The 20204-nt window shown below is 44.6% G+C and overlaps 1 protein-coding gene across 1 annotated transcript in view; it reads right to left on the bottom strand.

Annotated features, from left to right (window-relative positions):
* Positions 1-9182: 9182 nt before the first annotated feature.
* Positions 9183-20204, bottom strand: part of SERPINI1 (serpin family I member 1) — a 44199-nt gene continuing 33177 nt past the window's right edge. The window contains exons 6-10 of the mRNA XM_041467564.1: positions 17429-17526; positions 12380-12466; positions 11108-11197; positions 9816-9953; positions 9183-9587 (exon numbers count right to left, since the gene is read on the bottom strand). Coding sequence (XP_041323498.1) covers positions 9877-9953; positions 11108-11197; positions 12380-12466; positions 17429-17526 — 352 coding nt within the window. The 3' untranslated portion in view covers positions 9183-9587; positions 9816-9876. The remainder of the gene's footprint in view (positions 9588-9815; positions 9954-11107; positions 11198-12379; positions 12467-17428; positions 17527-20204) is intronic.

Below are 20204 nucleotides of genomic sequence, written 5' to 3'. Positions count from 1 at the left end.
TCAAAAGCCAAGGAGACCTTGAAGCATCTTCCCCTGGATGGTTTCCCTGGCACACCACGGGCTTTGCACAGCAGTGCTGGCACTGCAGAGCTGCTGCTGGGGCTTTCCAGAGCCCAGCCTGGGACCCTGAGCAGGGCAGGGCTCCCTCCCTGTGCTCCAGGATTTCCTGGGTTTCAATCAGAGCCCAGGGAAGGCAAACCCCGGGCTGGAAGTGGAGTGACTTCAGCCAGTGCCTCACTCTGCTTCAGCTCTTTGCAGCCCAAAATCCCCTCTGCAGACAAAGCCCTGTTTTCCAGAGGTCGTTCCCCACATCACATTTTTGCTTGAGCAGAGATGAGGCGACAGGAGAAGCAGCTTTTGATGGAAAATAAAAAGGATTAAACCCCATAGACCTCACATCCCTCCTGATCTTTGGACTCCAAAGGGGCTCCAAGCCCACTGCTGGCCTGGAGGGGCTGTGAAGGGGCTGTTAAACTGCTTTGTGCCACAGTGTTCCCCAGCCACAGCCTGCCAGGTCCCTGAACCAGTCTCAACCATCTTTCAGCTGGTGGAGAAAGGATTCTGGACTTGGATACATTCAAAAGCCAAGGAGACCTTGAAGCATCTTCCCCTGGATGGTTTCCCTGGCACACCACGGGCTTTGCACAGCAGTGCTGGCACTGCAGAGCTGCTGCTGGGGCTTTCCAGAGCCCAGCCTGGAGCCCTCCCTGTGCTCCAGGATTTCCTGGGTTTCAATCAGAGCCCAGGGAAGGCAAACCCCGGGCTGGAAGTGGAGTGACTTCAGCCAGTGCCTCACTCTGCTTCAGCTCTTTGCAGCCCAAAATCCCCTCTGCAGACAAAGCCCTGTTTTCCAGAGGTCGTTCCCCACATCACATTTTTGCTTGAGCAGAGATGAGGCGACAGGAGAAGCAGCTTTTGATGGAAAATAAAAAGGATTAAACCCCATAGACCTCACATCCCTCCTGATCTTTGGACTCCAAAGGGGCTCCAAGCCCACTGCTGGCCTGGAGGGGCTGTGAAGGGGCTGTTAAACTGCTTTGTGCCACAGTGTTCCCCAGCCACAGCCTGCCAGGTCCCTGAACCAGTCTCAACCATCTTTCAGCTGCTTCACTTTGCTGCCAGCTCCATGCTGTATTCCCAGTCGGGAAATTAGAATTCTCTTTTTGCCTCACACTGGGGGAAGAAGAGAGCCCTCTCTTCATTTATTAAATGACTGAGTGACCAGGTGTTCTTTTCTTGATTAGGGCAGTTTAATATTTCTGCTGATACCTGTACTTCAAAATCTCCTTTCAGCCCTCATATTTTTTGCAGTTGAGTTGTGAAAGATCAGCAGCTGAGCTTCAGTCAGTATTTCTCCTCATTTTTCATGCTGCCTTCGCTGTTTCGGAGAGCTGCTGAATACAAAATGAAGCTGCAAGAGCGTGTTTGCTCCACAGCCAGCAAGGCATGAAGCCCTTTTTTCTCCAGCTGTGGAGTACAGCCAGAGCATTGCTAACAGAGTCACTGGGGATGTGACTCAAAGGGTGACATTTCCTACTCTGCTCGGTGACACCAGATGATGAATGCTCACAGCAAAACACGGGGCTGGTTTAAATAAACAAAATTAAATCTATTTCTGTGATTATAGGAATCGTGTTACGTCTCTGAGGGAGCATCAGCTGCTGCTCCCAAGTGCTGCAGATTTGTCAGCTTGTTTAGAGATGCTCTGGTTGTTCACTGGATTCTCCTGCTGCAATAAATCCATTGGCACTTTGGCCCGAGCAGGCCATGGAAGATTTGGCCATGGGAGATTTGGCCATGGGTGGTTTGGCCAGCAGGTTGATGTTCTGCCCATCAGCCTTAATCTTGTTTTACACTCAGCAATTTACAGCATCATATTGTTCCCATTTTCAGCATTAGAGAGACAACTCCCTGCATGAGAGCAGGGAGGTTAGCCCAGAGCCAGAGCTGAGGAGATTCTCCCATTCCTGGATTCTCCCACTCCTGGATTCTCCCACTCTTGGATTCTCCCATTCCTGGGTTCTCCCATTCCTGGATTCTCCCACTCCTGGATTCTCCCACTCTTGGATTCTCCCATTCCTGGGTTCTCCCATCTCTGGATTCTCCCACTCCTCCTTAATCTTGTTTTACACTCAGCAATTTACAGCATCATATTGTTCCCATTTTCAGCATTAGAGAGACAACTCCCTGCATGAGAGCAGGGAGCTTAGCCCAGAGCCAGAGCTGAGGGGATTCTCTCATTCCTGGATTCTCCCACTCCTGGGTTCTCCCACTCTTGGATTCTCCCATTCCTGGGTTCTCCTACCCCTGGATTCTCCCATTCCTGCATTCTCCCATTCCTGATTTTCCCATTTCTGGATTCTCCTACTCCTGGATTCTCCCATTCCTGCATTCTCTCATTCCTAGATTCTCCCACTCCTGGGTTCTCCCACCCCTGGATCCTGCCACTCCTGCCACCATGGCATCAGCCGCCCTCCCTGTTCCACGCTGTTCTGTGGGGAGTGGTTCCCTTGGGATGCAGCAGGAACCCTAAAAAATAAGGCAGGCTTTGCAGCACTGAGGGAGATAGAAATGTAAAACAACCTTTCCACTTGAAAACCTTTCTCCGTGGAGTCGTCAGGATGCATTTCCTGATTTCCTGGGAAAACAGCACAGACTTGGATCAGCCTTGCTCCTGAATGCTGTTCAGACTATCATGCTTGCCATGAGGGGTGGAAAGCAGGCTGCCAGCTGGTTAATGGCCCTTCTGAAAAATAGCCTTCTCTGCTGCTTTTTGGAAGCCACTTCTCATGGAACTATCAAAACATAATCTCTGTGCTCTTGTCACCCATAGGAGGAAGCATATTTTAAGCAAGTGTTATCAAGGCTAAGAGAGCCTGAATTAACTTGGGCTCAAGACACTTAGTGCACTGCCAATAAATCTACCAGAAAGTTGTTCTATCTCGAAAATACAAAGCAATACCAGAGCAATTCCACCAGGAGATCTCTGCCAGCTCCTCCCACAGGGGTTGTGGCTCCTCTTCAGTATTGCCAGTGGCTGGGGAGCTCTGCCACTGCCCCAGTGTCAAGCCCTGCTGTCCCTTTATTCCCCCAGGGCCCTCTGCCTCCATCTGTCTGCTCCTATTAACTTGCTGAATTCCCTGTGCAGTGGTTGTAGACAGAGGAATTTGCTGCCATCAGTTTCAAGAGGCCAGGATTCCTCATTTAACTTGGGGCACTGAAGGAGAGGAGCCCAGCCAAGGCAATGAGACTCTCGTGACTGAGAAAGGGAGGGGGGAAAGAACCTTTTTATTCCCTTACAGGCATCCTGCACCAAGGAAAAGCCCTCCAGCCTCTAAAGCAAGAGGCACAGAGTGGCTTCATTATTTTGAATTATCTCACGGTTTCATGCAGTAATGGCTTAGGTTTTGCTTACTTTTAATAGCAAAATAATAACAGGATTTGTGGTTCCCATAATGCATCCACATTTAATGAGTGCGTGTGTACACAGACAAAATGCAATTTTCTAAATTCTACATCTTGCATGTGTACAGTCTTCACCGTTTTTGGTTTGTTTTTTTTTTTTTTTCCCTGTGGAAACACTGTGATTAGAAGCCCATTTCATCTTTTCAGGTAAGTGTTCTAAAGTAATTTTTGCAAATTGGGTAAAATTGGGCAAATTAGGCAAAATTTTTCTAGTCACAAAAACCCCCAGCCAGGTGTGTCAGTCCACAGGCAGTTCTCTGAACTCAGGGTTCAGGGCATGGCCTGAGAGAAACCTGCACAGGCTCCAGAACTGCCTGAAGCAATGGCAATCTTTTGATGATGGACCACAAAGGGATTTGGAACAGGCTGCAGATGACAATGTAGCTTTTTCTGGTGGTGCTCTTTGCTCTGACACTACAAGATTGTCTGCTCATTTGAAGCATTTAAGGCTATGGAACCAGACATTCCCTAATTCCTGCTCAGAGCTCACTGCATCTGTCCCTCAGGATGATGTGGCTGGATGTGCTCACCAGAGCTGGTGACATCCCTGCCTTTCTGTGAGCCTGACACAAGGCTCTTCTGCTCATGCTTCCAAACTCTCTGTCCCACACGTGCTCAGATTCAAAAGCTCAGTAATTAAGAGCTCACCTCCTCAGAACACTTTTATCTGTAAGTATATGCACATTAAATGTGGAATGACACTGGCAAATAAATGAATTTAATCGCTCCAGTCAGCCTGGTCACCTTGCTCTCCATGGAACTGCAGCATGAGACTGGCTCTGAAATATTGGGATGATTCACAAATGATTTCTGATCAAAAAATCTGAAGTGAGCTTATAAACTGGAGCACACCGTCTCTGAATTTCTTTTTGTAGAGACCAAGGAGAAAATTCTGTGAAGGAAAAATCAATGCAGACAGATGAAAACCAGGCAGCAGCAGCAGAACTGGCCTCTTTTACCTCTCTGTGTTTTGCTGAGGGCTTTAACAGAATCACAGAATCTCAGAATGGTTTGGGTTGGAACAGACCTTGAAGCTGAGCTCGTTCCAAGTGTCCTGCCAAAAGCAGCTCAGCTGATGAAGACACATCCCTGGTTTGGAGCTGGCAGCAGAGCTTTGCATGGTCCTGCTCCTGCAAAATGACTGTCACTGCACACTGCTGACTCCAGGCTGCAGCTGGCCCAAGGAGAACATTCCCCAGCAGAGACAAAGAATTCTGAGACCAGAATTTGTCTTGTAATAAACTCCAGAAATGTTATTATTCCTGTGTTAAGCTCTGCTGACTTTTTGGCTGTTGCCTTTAGAAACAAACATTTACAAAATACAGTGACAGAAGCCCCAAATAAACAGACTTTTTGTGCCACACTCCTGGTGACCAGTGAGATTTGGCATTGCCCAGAGCATGATCCTTACAGGTCTCAGGGCAATCTTCCTGATATCTTTAATTCTTATTAAGTTTTAACATATTTCATTCACTCTCTTCAGGCCAAATTATCACCCAGTTACGACATGCAAAGATTCCAGTTTTGGTTCAAAACATGACTTTTAACAAAGAGTAAACAGAGTGAAAAACTGTGACTGGCTCCAAACTCTTTTTAGTAGCAATGGAATGCTTGAAGGAAAGGTTGAAGCTCATCTTTTTCCACAGGCAATTCCAACCCCTTAATGAGAACAATAAAAATATTATTTAGACACAACCCAGATTTCCTCAGTATCTTTTCCCTTCCTTACTTAAAAGCATTTCTACACAAACACAGAATAGATTTTTCTGTAGGAATTTTCCCTCAGTTTGTCCAAAAAGATCACTCTTCCCCAGGGAGGGTGTGTGCTTATGAGAGCCAGTAAAACACCTTGTTACCAGCAAAGCCTGATATCACAGACATCATTCCTTTTGTGATTCAGCGTGCCTGAAAAGATAAACACCCAGGCAATGGGCTCCATTCCTGAGCTGCAGGAACAATTCCACCGCTTTCCTCAGCCAGCTCCTAGCAGACCCAGAATTTTCCAATCAATATCTGTGTCTGGGCTCACGCATTTATCTTTTCCACCTTTCTCCATGACCTGCCTGCCTGGCATCCCTCGCAGCCCCGGCCCCGACTGCTGCCTGCACGCTGCAATTCCAGCTGCACTTCCATCCCTCACTTCTTCTGCCCAGCTTTTCATTCTGCTTGCCTCACGCCCACAGCAACTGGCCCATGACTTGGGCCTCCAATTAGTGCTGTAAAATAAAAGACATCTTCCCGTGGATGCTGTTGGAAGGCAGCGCTGTATGAAAGGAATGTCATTTGAGAAGCCCTCGTGGAGGGGGCCACGGGCACAGAGCGTCAATGAGTTCCAAAGGATCCCCCCTGTGCATTGAGGATGGTTTCTCATGTGGAACTTCGTTTCTCAGCCCTCAGCCTGCCCAGCTTGAAGCCCCAGCTGGAGCAGCTTCCAGAGGTCCCAGCGAGCAGCCAGAGCCTCTGTCTGTCTGTCTGTCTGTCTGGAGCCCTGATCCAAACCCTCGGGAAATCCAGACGGTTTTCCCAGCTAAATCAACCCGGAGCCCTTCCCCAGCTGTGCCAGGGGATGCAGAGCAGCTCAGGAGGGAAGGCAGCTCCCTCCCAAGACACTGCTTTCCTCCTGCCTGCTGGATTGGGGCTGCCTCATCCATCTCTCTCAATCCATGCATTCCTGTTTTACACTGCAGCGACAAAAGCAAGCATTGCCTAATAAAAGGGACAGGAACAACTCAGGAACGGGCTTGTTACCACCGTTTGTTATTTTAGGAAGAATATTGCCTCCTCCCCAGGCAGGGAGAAGCCCTGAGAGTGGTGGAGCCTCACTGTGCCAGGGAATCTGCTCGGGCAGGAATTCCAGAGACTCTGCAAGGCAGAGAGGGAAGGGGGAAACTTAAGAGACAACCAAAAGAGAACAACAGCACATCAATGAGTCAATCCCAGTTATTTCTCTATTGTAGAAAAGAAATTCTGGGTCCTGCAGCAGTGAAATAACCCCAGCACAGCTCTGGGGCTGTCCGTGGGACAGGTTAAAAACAACCCATTGCTGCCATTTCACACCAAGCACACGAGGCATCATGCAGGACAAAAATTCCCCTGGGAGCAATGAACTCCCTCCAGCAATCCCTCACCAAGATCAGAGTGAGGTTTGCAACACAAAGCAGGTATTTGAGGGTTTGTTCCCTCATCTGTGATTATTAATCCCAGGAACTGGGGCTGATGATGCTCCAAACTCAGCATCTCCCACTGACTGTGCTGAGATCCACCTGTGCCTGAGCTCTGCTCAGGATATCCAGCTTTGCAACACTCCCACAGGATTCCTGTCAAAGGGAAAGTCCTTCTCAGCTCCTTAGGATAGAGTGACATCTTGTGGTTTCTTCTTCTGTCCACCACTGACAAATAAAAATTAGCCACAAGAGCCTTGACTAAGTCTGGGTTTGTCTTTGGTGTAACACCAAGATCTTATTTCTTTCAGGAATCTCATGTTCTTGATTGCTACACACTGATAAAAAAGCTCACTCTGCCACTATCAGGGCTTGTGGAAGGAGAATGAAAATTCATGCTTGAAATAGCAACAAACCCATTCTAACTCACACAACATGACAAATTTTGGTTGAATACAGACTCCACAAAAACCCTCAGGTGCTCAAGGTCACGCACAAGTGAGATCCTAGCAGCAAAATAAATCAATTTTCAGTAGTAGCACCACTGCTGAAGGGATTCTTGGGGAAAATCTTTCCAAGAACAGCTCTGGAAAGCATTCCCACCTGGGCTCTAGCATGTGTGGAAGGAAGAGAAGAGGATCCCATCAGGCAACTCAATTCCAGCTGCACTGAGCAGGATCTCAGCACTGTCACACCTGGGTCACTTCATCAGCACAATTACAGAAGTGTCACTGATTGGTTTTCTGATAGAGCCTCCAACACAAAACAGTTTTCACTTGAAGGCTACACACCTAAACTCATAGATGAGCTACAACTGACAAATTCCACCTACCAAAAAAAAAGGATGCTAAAACCCAAAATGATTTTGCTAGTTTTGTAGTGAAAAAGCAGTGGCACCTTTGAAAGGAACATTATACAAAATATGGAGTAAAAACCATCATGGATCAGCACCCATATACCTATGAACTGGCAACAATACTTCAGATATTATTACTACTGAAAAATACGGAAATAAATCAATTCATGTTGTTGCAAACCAGGTAATTCTCAATTTCAAGAAGGAGAAAAAGGTTATTTTGAATCTGTAAGGCCTGGGAGAGCAGCAAGTGAAATGACAAGTGTTTGCATTTCTGTTCCTGCTGGTTCTCCTGTGTGCCCACTCAGGCAATCCTGGGAGTTTCATTTGGAATTTGTGGTTCTGCATCATTCCATTGTAGTTTTGCTCAATCCAGCTGCAGGGGCAATCAGTGCATTTGCCTGATATCCTCTATAAATACTTCTGCCTGGCAGCTGTCCTTCCAAAATTCAAAGCTTTAGCTCCAATCTGTTTTCAGCCCTTCCCTTAGTAAGGAATGTTGCAAGGAACTGATACAAAGAAAAGGCAAAATTGGTCAGGAAGAGCTTTTGGTGGACTGAAAATAAACACGACTGAAGGCTTCTCATGTCTTTCTCAGTCAGAATGAACACCACAAAAATAGATGAAAAAGATGTTCAAAATGCTCAAAAGCTTAAAAAACAGTTTCCCCTAAGATAACCCACAGGAGATCCTCAGCATATGGTGACTTCTACAGACATGAAGGGATGTCCACAGAGTTATTTAAATGTGATGAACCAGTCCTTGTGTAACCCACAGCAAACTCATTTTACCTGCAGTGAGGCAGTACTTAGTAAAATTAGCCTGTTCCTTCTGAGCATCACTCCCCTTTCCCTCCCCAGCATAACACTTTCAGCTAAAATTACCATTTTCATCTAAATTTGAATACAAAAGCTGCCTTACCAAGTCCAGACTATAATACAGCAAGGTAATAAGCACCAACAACACACTCAGGAACCCCATTTGTGAAACAATTCCAGGGGGCAGGGCTGGAAATGTTTTCCAAAGCCCTTTTTTCCAAGGGGGCATTCCCAGGGTCCTGGTCTGACCTGCAGGAGCTGCACCAGCAGCAGAGAGAACAATGTGTCAGATTTTGGAAGTTCTCCTTGCATCAATAACTTTGGGAGCAGTATCCCTGCTGCTCTGAAGTGAGTGATTGCCAGGGAAGCCTGTAACTGCACTTCAGCCAAAATGCATTTGTTCCCATAGAATTCCAAAGAGAAAACTCCTATTGACTGAGAAAAGCCCATTTATTATCCAAAGGGTTGTATTTATGATCTGTTTCAAAGGAGCTCCTCCCTCCTTTTCTCCTATTCTCTCACCTTTTTAATAACCCCCGTTCTTTTTGTATTTTGCACAGTGAGGGAGGAAATAATTATATGTTTCTCTGCTGACAGTGGGTACTGCTCCTCTTCCAAATGGAAACAGCAACTAATTCCCCTGCTAATATTTCCTTGTGCTAGGTGTCATTCTCCTCCCTGCCAGTCTGTTCTCAAGGAAAAGTTAGGAAATGAAAAGGATGATGTTGTTCCTTTCGATATTTATTTACGAACCGAACTTAAAATTAAGTCGGGGTGGGGATTTTTTTTTTTTTTTTTTTATGAGAAAGAACATTCTAGAGCCCTGACATGAGACATTGAAGAGTGCTGCGGGGGAGAAAAAACATGTCCACACAAATGGCATTACTAGTGAACTCCTTTACTTCAGTCACACACAGAGCTTTCTACACTGACAGGTCTCGGATATCCATGCGATCGATCGGGTTTTATTGGCATCAACACTTAGGGGGTCAGTGGCAGCCACATGCAGGAGCATCCAGAAAAGCAGCACTTGAGAATCACGTGGGACAGTTCACACAAAGTCTACCACAGGCAAGAATCAAATCCACTGGGCTCAGTCTGTTCAGTTTTCTCTGCTCGAGCGGCGCATCGCAGGCTGTGATGTGCCTGCTCTGCCAGGGACAGGTGAGATCACAGTGTCCACAGGGGCTTCTTCAGCTCTAGAAATGCCCACCAAGCTTTGCCATTTGCATTATCCAGAGCTGCACACATTCTGCTCCTGGCTCATTGATCAAGTCAGTCTTTGGACTGTAAAAAAATTACAAATAATGGATTTGCGGTTTTCTGCTTTACAACTCACTAGAACAAGAAACAATTGTTGACATGTACACAACTTTATTTTAAGGACACGGCAATCACAATGACAGAAACAGAACCATTACTTTAATACTGTAAGCTTTCCTCTGGGAACTGACTTGCACACAGTTAGATCCAAAAGCGTTTTGAAACAGTGTCTTGGGGGAAAACACAGCAAACCTTAAATATATTAACTTCAAACTTTATGTGCTTATCTCCTCCTTCTGGTAGCTGGTGGCAGTTAAAGCTTTTCGAAGTCATGGCCACTGGAATTCATTGCCTCGGGGTGCATTACCCTTCCCATGAACAACACGGTACCTGTGGAGAAAGGGGAAGGAGGGAAAGGTGTCAGAAGCAGGAGAAGCTGAGGATTTCAGATGATGAATACCAACAACAAGCTCTAGAGCAGTGCTGTGTGATTGTTATAGGAACAAATGTCTCAGAACGTGGTACAGGAAATGGCTCAGGAGCCCTGTCTGATGGCAGCAACCAAACCTGAGCACCTGGGCTTGTCTGGAGAGGAAGGGCAACCAACAGGATTTTTTCAAAAGGTTTCCAACCCCAGATTTCTGCATTAGTAACAGGCTTTGAGGCTTTAGCTACAGTTGTTGGCAGCTCCTCTTTCTACATGCAACAAGGGTTCTGCAATTTTAAGAACTGCCCCAAAGCAAACAAGTTCTACTCTGTCCTGATTTGAGCATTTCTTTTTGGGGAGATTTCTGGATGTTGAATAGCAATAAAGGCCAGATACCCTTCTCCAGATATATTTCCTGTCTAATGTGCCTACAACAGTAAGAATATTTAACTTTATTATGGTTAAAAATCCCCTAAAAGTTGGTATCCTGCCTTGCTGGCCTGCTTTCAGCTGGGATGGAGTTTGTGGGAATGAAGTCCCACAAGTGACTCTCCCTAAGCAGATCCATAAAAACCCTGTGGGTGCACAGCAGTGTTTTATCACCCAGTCACATCCACATCACTACAGCAAATTACAAATACCAGACTCAGGAATTACTTAATCCTTGCCCCTTTTGCTGGTGAGTGCTGCTCTCATCCCTCACCTGCCACTGAGCACTTGGAGAGCACAACAGAATTATTCCCAGCTGCAATGTCCCTCCATTATGCAAATCATTTGGTACTGGGAACACATTTCACTGGGCTGACTGCAGCCAAGCTCTCAGGGAGTGCAATGATTATGATACCCAGGGCAGTAACACTTTGTTCTCACAACAGAAATGGTGAATTTTTCTTTTCTGTGAGTGTTTTTCAGGTTTATGTCAGATGTTGGGTGTTTTATCTGGAGAAAGATTCAGGCCCATGGAAAAGGTGAGTCTTTCAATATTGGGTATTTTAAACAAACTTAAAAAAGGGAAATTCACAATACAAGCCCAGTCCATTGGTCAAAACTTGCAATTTTCCTTTGACTGCTGGAGGACATGCTGTGAAAAACTCAGAGAAGTCTGCAATATTCTCACCTGTTCTTCTGTTTCTGACCAAAAAGAAGAAGGGATGGTCCACTATGACCTGGGGATAGAGCACTGCCATTCTGCTGATGGCAATCATTCCTAGAGGAAAGAGAACACAGGCAACTTGTCAAACAACTCTGCCCCTTCTCCTGCTCTTCACCTTCGTGCAGCCCCTGAAGTCCCACACTCAACACCAAAAATAGCAGGAAAATATTCACTGCAAAGGAAAGGGACCTGCAGAGTAATTGCCTATTCTGGCTTTAAGAATGATTAACAATGCAGAGTGCTGCAATTTCCCAGGCTGAGGGAGCAGCATATAAATTTTAAGATGCAGAACCTTCAGAGGAGTTGTGAGTCCTGCTCACTCAGAGGGAAGTGCGCTGCATTAACCAGCTCTGCTGACCTGTTCCACACAGTGGAGAGGGAAAGGGAGCCCTTAATAACCAGGGAATGTGCAAAAATTAAATGGGCTGATCCTGCAGCTTTTGGCTGGTGTTTTTAAATATTGCAGAGCTGAAGGTAAATCAGCTGTGAATCAGGCAGAATTTGGCCCTTTGTTACATTTACTTGGAGGTGCATGGATTTCTCCAGGATGTGATTTCTAATTCCTAGTGTTTCATTTACTTCTAAATTTTCACTCCACTGTTCATAAAGACTGGAGCATGTCCACAGAGACAGCTGGGCACAATTCAACCCAGACCTGGCAAGAAATTCTTACTTTTCTCAAAAACTGGCAAAGCAGAGGCAATTAGAAATCACCTAATGATACATATGGGCAACAAATGTAACTTATTTTCATGTGACAATCTGTAAACCAAGCACCAGCCCCCAGCACTGACAGGGGACAGCTCTGGTGGTGCATTCAGCACTTCCCACCTTGTTTTTCTGGACATGAGTTTATTAAAATGCAGCTGCCATAACCACCCTCATCTCCTCCTAACTCTGCTGGATCAAATGCCTCTGACCATCTCAATTAGCAGGTGAAAAATGATGAATGCTGAAGTTCCACGAAGGAAACATAAACTGCAGTCTGTACTCTCCTGACAATCAGAAAATAGAGACGAGGTTTTTCACAGGATGCTCAAAACTCTTGGTAAAACGCGTTACAAAAATGCCAACACTTCTGATTTTCAAAATTCTCTTCTGCAAGCAGCACACTTGCTATGCTGTGTTTCCATGCTGCTATTCAGCTTTCCTGGCTGTACAGCAAATCAGTTGTAAAAAATTAATTAGCACAGAATACCCAGACATTTGATTTAATTCTGCTTTTCAGTCAGGTACCTGAGGCAGCAGCAGCTTCTGATCCTTCCTCATTAACTTCTAGAAATGCCTTGTGCAATGCCTTTGCAAGGTAAAGTTCCTTGTTATCTGCAGAGGAAAGGGGAACATATTTCAAGTGGCTCAACAACAAGATTGAAGCATTTAAAGAACCCACCCCAAACACTGCCAAAACCCCAACACCATTATCCACCTTCTGCAGCAGGCAGGGAAGGAGAAGAACTTTCTTGCATTAAAACACCTTCTGCCAATACCTATTAACACCACTGTTTACCTCACTCAGATTTGTAGTGCTCTCCTACACCATGGATATTAAAACAGCTCAGGACTGCCCAGAGCCAAGTACAGTATATATAGAGAGAGGGTAAAAACAGCCCTTGGACACAAGATTTTAAATACAATTAGTGGGAAAAAAAGATTATGACATTGTAGGCATAAAAAAAATCATTTCTGCACTAGGTACAACACAGGCTTCCTCCAGGAAAATGAGGTCTTTTCTTTCTTCTTCTATTATATTTACAAGAAGATGAAGAGGAACATTTACTGCAAGAACCACCACAAGTTTTTTTCAATCTTGTTTCAGTTCCATCCTTCTCTGTCAATATTTTAATTTGAGTCCCAGCCTGCTGAAGCCAGTGAATGTCTCACAGGTTTTTGTGGGATGCTGAAGGATCAGCTCTATTGGAATACTCAGTAGCTGTAATAGCAAAGCAAGCCAAAGGCAGGAGGAGCAGCAGCTGGGCAAGTCTTTCCCCAGCAGAGCTCATTTGCTGCTCTGTACACTCAGCACTGAATTAAACCTCCCAGTTCAGCTGCTGCACTTCAATCACACCAACAAAAGCCCCAAATCATCCCCTCAGGGACTGTGTGCAGTAAAACACAGACCAGGCTGCTAAAACTGGTACCAGGTCTAGACTTCAGTGCCAAGCCTTCAGCAAGGCTGCCCTGAGAGCTGGGACTGAGTTTCCACCCTGTTCCTTTGGAACATGGCACATGCAGCACCCACTTCTCTTTAACATTAAGCAAAAGTCTTAAATCCAAACACATTTTTATGTTCAATAAAACATAACAAGTGGGGAAACACCCACTTAGCCTAATCATGTATTTTAATCACTTCTTTCTTACTGCAGCACTGAAGCCTGATCCTGTGCCCTGTAATACTCACAAAAATATTCCACATTTTTGCTCCAAGTGCTTTATTTTGCATAGTTTGGTGGTGCTTATGGAAGTCCAAGGAGTATTCCTGATGAGAAATAGCACCTCAGAAGATTGGTCTCCACCTGATGGGCTCAGAGTCCCTAATTCTGAGAGCACAAACACTGCTACCATTTGCCATCAGGTATAAAAGGTTGCTACTTGTGAAAGCTTTCAGGATCTGAGTATTAAAACCAACATTTTAAATTGACAGGAACACAAAAAGTGCCACTGATCCAGTACACCCAGTTAGCCCAGCCCACTGCACCAGCTATGGAACTGCTGCTCCACAAGAAGGTACAAAAAGCCCTGAAAATGAAAACTGCAGCACACTTACAAGAGAAAAATATCCTCTCAGCAGCATGTGCCTTATACCCTAACCCAAGTTTCTACACACAGAGTGCCTTTATTCAGTGCAGTATAGAGAGTTCTGATTGCTCTGGAGCAATTTCATTTTTTCAGTCCTGCCAGTCTCAAGGAACATCCAGCAAAGATCCCTGTGGTTAAGTTTTCCATGAGAGAAGCACTTTCTATTTGTTTTCCATTTGTTGCCTTTCACTTCATTGGATATCTTTGTCCTTGGATGATGAAAAGAGCAATTCCACATCCCAAATTACCTTCTCTAGATTCTTCTCTTTATATTGCTACTATCATATCCTTCTCATTCATCTCTCCCTGCAGTGAATGAATCTATTTTCCTGTGAAAAGCATAATGTTGTCCCTGAGAGTTCAGGCAGCCTTTCCCTTGCTCCAGGCTGGGACTGTCCCATCCCTGGGACAATGCTCCATCTCCTCAGGATTATCCACCTTCCCTCATGGGTTTCACAGGGGACAAGGTGGGGCTCTCCTGAGCATCTCCCATCACTTCATTTCTCCCCAGGAGCTTCTCTGAATGTGGATTTCCGTAAGAAAACGTGGATTTCCTGGCTTGGTTGTGAACATCTCAGGGAAGCCCCCTGGGGATTTGGTGCCAAAGTTTCACTTTGTGCAGGAAGGCTGACCCCTGGGGAGTGGGAGGGAGCTGGAGCTGCCCCCTAATGAGCACGACTCTGCTGGCACCACACTTCATTTGTCACTATCTCCATATGTCTGCAAACTCCCACTCAGCTGCCAACTGGCTGCTCTGCAAATCTCATTTTTAAAAAATACCATGTGGGTTTATTGGCTCCTCTTGCTTAGGCTGTCCCAGAAAAATTATACGGATGTCAGTCAAGACTTCCAAGAGTTATTTACTGGACTGATGCTCTTCTAACTACTTCATATTGTGAAGGAAGCCACTGAGATCCCTTCATTGCTCACCCAGGTCACCTTGCATTAAAAGCAGCTGCTTTTAAGGCTCTATAAAACAGCCAGAAATATTATAACCATTTGAAGGAGAAGGGGAGTTTTAGCACTGAAATTAGTTCAATGCTAAGTCCTCAGTGGTGTTAAAACACTCAAGCAGCAAATTTACATGATGTGATAAAGTCACAATGGTAACACCTCAAACAGCAGAGGTTGTTTCAAGATTATTTTGGACACCTGATGGAATCAGATGCAAGTAAATACTGTCAAAGTCTTTTCTGCAAGTGAGAGTCAGAATGCAGGGGAGCTGACAGCCCAACAGGAATGTCCTCCTACTCTCCTGTGGCAATTGTCAAAGAACCTAATTTCTGCCAGGGAGAAACATCTGCAAAGTGCACCTGCATTAACACTTTCCCTTTGGCTGCTCAGAGCTGCTCCTCCTGGGTCCATTTTGCAGATTGAGGGAAAACAGCAACAAATTCTGAATATTGAAAAATAATCCTGCAATGTGGTTTATATCCACTAAAGCCACAGAGAATTTTGCTGAGCTCACCAATCTGCCTGCAGCTGATGACAGGATTTGGGTTGCTGCTGAAATTGCAGGAGACTTTTCCTGGCAGCAATGCCAGAGCAACAGGACAGCAGGAGGAGAGGATTTGTAAATGCAACGAAATTTCTCAATAATCTCTTTAATGTGATTTATAGCTTCCTAAATTAAGTGTCCAGTTAAAGATTTTGTTGAAATATCTACATTTAAGTGAAATTTCTCAATAATCTCTTTAGATTTAATTTGATTTGTAGCTTCCTAAATTAAGTGTCCAGTTAAAGATTTTGTTGAAATATCTACATTTAAGGCCTCATGAAGTGCCAGGTTTTCCAGAGGGGTGCCCCTGAGATGCACATAAACATCCAACTTCCATTTCCTGATGTCCCATTCAGGTGTCTGTAAAAGTCAGCTTTAAACAATTTGTCTTCATGACTTATTTTCCCTTCCTCCATCCATATTTTAAATTATGAAAATTAGAAAGAAGGAAAGTATTCTGTATTTTAATTACTTAAAACTTCATTTAGACAGCATCAACTGCGGGGTTTTAATCAAAGACATTACTTTAAAACCATTTTTTCATTCCTAATTTACAAAAAAACCTTTTCATACCCAGGTGGAGCAACCTATTTTCAGTGAAAAGCAGAAAAGCTACAGTAACACTCATGAATTTTCTCTACACACTGCTCTATACTTAAATAACAAGTAAATCTTTAAATGGCAGAGGAGTTAATTCAGTCAGGCAGAACGTGGTGTTTTGATTTTGCACAGTACCATTGTCAGAAATACAAAACTTTAAATAAATCATTAGTCACGTGGATTAAGACACAAGCACGTGATTCTTTCTGCCAACCTCTTGATAAGTAGATGTCCCTGATATATAAATGAATTTTACATGGAACTAAATAAAAGCCAGGTGCTGCCTTTGTGGCTCCCTGTGCATTTTCCATTCTCCTTGGAGCTTTTTCTCAAGTAAATAATTTCCTATAAATAGACCAGAATTTAGAGGGAAGCTGACTTTTCTTTGAGCTGGCAGAGAAATTGAAGGTGTTTTTCTTCAGAAAAATGCTATTTCTTTGAAAAAGGGGTTTTTAATTTATTTCAACTCTGTTCTTATTAGCTAAAGCCAGTTTTTCCTCAGTCTCACTGGAAAAGTGAAGGTGGCAAACCAAGAGTGGAATAAGCTACATGATAGACTATAAAGAATATTTCAAACTTAGCAGAAGTGAAAGGCCATGAACATCACAAATATTCCCCTGTGAATGAGGGAGGAAGGTTTGCATTATGAGCAGTGCTTTGGCTAAGGCACACAGGTGTGACTGTCCCAGGCTCAGACTGTGGAGAACAGGGATTTGCCACCTTTCCAAGGAGCTGCTGGATGGCTGGGGAGTAACACATGGAGCCAAAAAACCCAAAAATCACACAGGTGCCACTTCAGTACAGAGCAGCTGTGGCTGCCCCTGGATCCCTGGCAGTGCCCAAGGCCAGGCTGGACAGGGCTGGGAGCAGCCTGGGACAGTGGGAGGTGTCCCTGCCATGGCAGGGGTGGAATGAGATGTTCTTTAAGGTCTCTTCCAACCCAAACCATGCTGTGACTCCATGAACAGCTTTAGGAGGTATTAAAAGCATAAATATCTCACTTCCACGTGGATTTTTGAAGGTATTGGGTACTTCAAACTCTGTCAAATGCAGGTGGCATTTGTGACTAAATTGTTTTTCTCTCCAAACTCTTCCTTCCCGTGCTGCTTGCAGGTATCTGGGGAGAGGAATTAATTGTGCAACAGCTCAATGCTCCTCATGCTGGGCACAAAGAGCACTGGAGACACAGAGTGACCCCCCTGGGGTGTGAATCCCACCTGCCCCCAGGCACTGCAGCCATGCACTGCTCCAGTCTGCATCTGCCCCTTGCAGGGATCACACTTTGTCTCCATCTCTGATGAGACCCAGTTCTGAAACACTCAGAGTGAACTTTCCCAGGTGAAAAATGTATTTCCTCATCTACCTTGAGAGACAAGACAAGAAGTTCTTACCAGACATGGCAGTGAGGTCAGCACTGCTGCTGAACAGCTCTGTAATTCCCAGACCTCTCCAGACATCCTTCAGATCAATTTCCTGTTCTACTGTGAACCTGGAGAATGGAAGAAAACATTACAAAAAGCCAGATGTAAGCACTACTTACTGTTATTAGAAGATTAAATTTTCTAGGTGAAAACACCAAGATAAATAATGCAAAGTAGGAGATCCAGTGCTAGTGACACCTTCCAAAAAATGCTTATAAACAAATGAGTTTACTCACAGCTGGATTTTTCCTAATACAGAAGCAATCAAAAATATGCTAATGGTATGTGCAGCCCCCTGCCCATAAAACTGCAGAGCAAAATTATGCAGCAGCTAATGGAAATGCTTACTTTTTACACAAGAGGTTTTCTCTAAAACCTGAATTTAATTGTGCAGATACCAGAACAGAATATCAAATGAGGCAAAGGACAGCAGAACTTCCCAGAGAGCTGCTGGCAAAGGAGGAGTAAGATACATGCTCCATTTTCACTTTGATAATATAAGAAAGACCAGCTATGAATATGAATATAAAGCATTGCTGATTCAGCTTCTAATTAGTGTGGTGGCACAACTGTAATTGGGTTTTGATTGTGAGTAAAGAGCAGGGAAAACAAATAGCTGTTAGGGTAAATGCACTAAGGGTAACCTGGCAAAAGCCCTGCTCTAGGCTGGGTTAGTGTGCTGGAAGGACAGAGATCTGTCCTGAGGGCAACATTTTGGGCAACCTGGGACAGTGGAAAACAAGCAAAAGCTTGTTTCATTTACAAGCTGATTTTCAAACACTGTAAAAGTGTCAGTAGAACAAAGAAAAAAGACCTTTATGCATGGCCAGACTGAGACTAGACAGCTGGAGAAACACAGAAACATGGCAGAAAAACATTAGTAATGGCAGCCCCAAGCAGAAAATACCAGATGTGTACAGGCTGACACAGGAGAGTGACTAAAATTCTTGTGAGGAGTGAGCTCTGGGTGCTCTGGAGACTGAGCAATGAATTATTTGTGATTTACAATGTGCTGGCTGGAGCTGCCCAGCACAAAGCATGGTCTGTAGGAGGCTGCTCTGGTTTGTTCTGGTTTCTGCAGCCACTGAGTCAGACCCAGCCACAGCTCAGTCCTTGGTGATGGGGCACAGAAGTGCTAGAACCAAATGAATGTGCTTCTGGGCAATCTCCTTCTTTGGGACATGGAAGAACAACATGTTCTTTTCTAGTGAAAGTCTGGCCCAGAGCTGTGGGCAGGGCACAGCTGATGGAGAGATGAGATGTCCAACACCTTGGCATGCACCAGCCTTGGCAGCCTGAAAAAGAATCATCTGGACATCAAACAGAACTGGATAACAGTCAAATAGATCTTCCTCACTTACACAAACCTGAAAAATATCCAGTACATAATCTACTTTCATAATGAACTTAGAAATGCCACTAGAAGCCAAAAATCTGGGGTGGAATGGATATCATCCAGAATTATCATTACCCAGAGAATAATTTTAGGACTTAAAATAGGATCTGGAGATAGCTCAGCACTGCTAAATCACTGGTGGCATCAGCAGTGTTCATTCACTCTGCCCAGACCAACTCCAGGGCATGCATGGAATAAAAACACAGGGACTGATTCTTGTGGTTTTATTGCTTGCAAGTTCTCAAAAGAATCAGAAGAGACCAACAAAACTTCAAGTACTGAAGAAGCTTCTCATGGTGTTCTGGCAGATTTTGCATCAGTTACTGTAGTAACAAGTCTACAAGTTGCTGCTCATTCAATCAAATTTCCCTGACCTTTAGGCTCCAAAACGAAACACTTTTACCCTCACAACACTCTTGTAAAACATGTCCACAACAACTTTAGAGGCTTTGGTAAAAATCTTAAAAAAGATGAGTTGAGACTTGATTCCCAGTGCTAGAGGGAGTACAGTCCAGTCCAGAGGTCCTGTCTGTGCACATTAAAGAATTCCACAGAAAATAAACTCATAAATATTTCCTTCTATATTTACATTAAAACGTTTTGAAAACCACTTGCAACTGTACCTACTTTACAGGGAATATAAATGATTGTTAAAATACATGTTATGAGAGTTTCAGTGCTGTTTCCCTTTGTGGTTCTTATTTCACCCCAATATTAAATGCATCAGGGTTTCAACTCTATTTAGGTAGGAACCAGCAGGACCAAATTTATAAGGAATATCAGGATAAGAAAGCAGCCAGTGAAGTCTGCATGGAAAGCGAACTCTGAGGTAAAAAATAAGAACAGTAACTGCTAAAAAGCATCTTTTTCCAAGTGCAGAGTATCAGAGAAAGACAGAAATGGAAATCAGGTGGGTTTAAGTCTCTGGACCATCAGACAGCAAAGACCCATCTGCTCAGAGATGCAACTGACCCAGAAAGCAGCTGTGGCACAGGATGCTCCTGCTCACTGAGCAAGAGGAAGCCTTGGGAGAGGTTCAGGGAAAAGACAAACCTGGAAAGGCTCACTGAGCATGGATCTGAGGAAAGGCAAAGCAAACAGATGGGTTGTAATGCAAGGAATGCCTGGGGGAAGGACAGCAGAGCCGCTGGAGGTGGAGGCTCCATCCCTGCCTGGAAGCTGTGGAAAAGCAAATCCTGAGCAGCTGGATGAGTGAGGGGCTGCCCAGCATCTACAGAAGTGAGCTCCTGCTTTTTGTGACCAACAAAACAGACCAAAACCACCACATCAGCTGTACAAATATCAAATGATCCCTTCAGGAAAACAAACCTCATTACTTCCCTTCCTGGA

The sequence above is a fragment of the Pyrgilauda ruficollis genome, unplaced genomic scaffold, assembly GCF_017590135.1.
Source record: "Pyrgilauda ruficollis isolate IOZ18807 unplaced genomic scaffold, ASM1759013v1 scaffold21, whole genome shotgun sequence".
Classification (NCBI taxonomy): Eukaryota; Metazoa; Chordata; class Aves; order Passeriformes; family Passeridae; genus Pyrgilauda; species Pyrgilauda ruficollis.
Note: the sequence above shows the minus strand (reverse complement) of the source record. Positions and strands in the feature narration are given on the sequence as shown.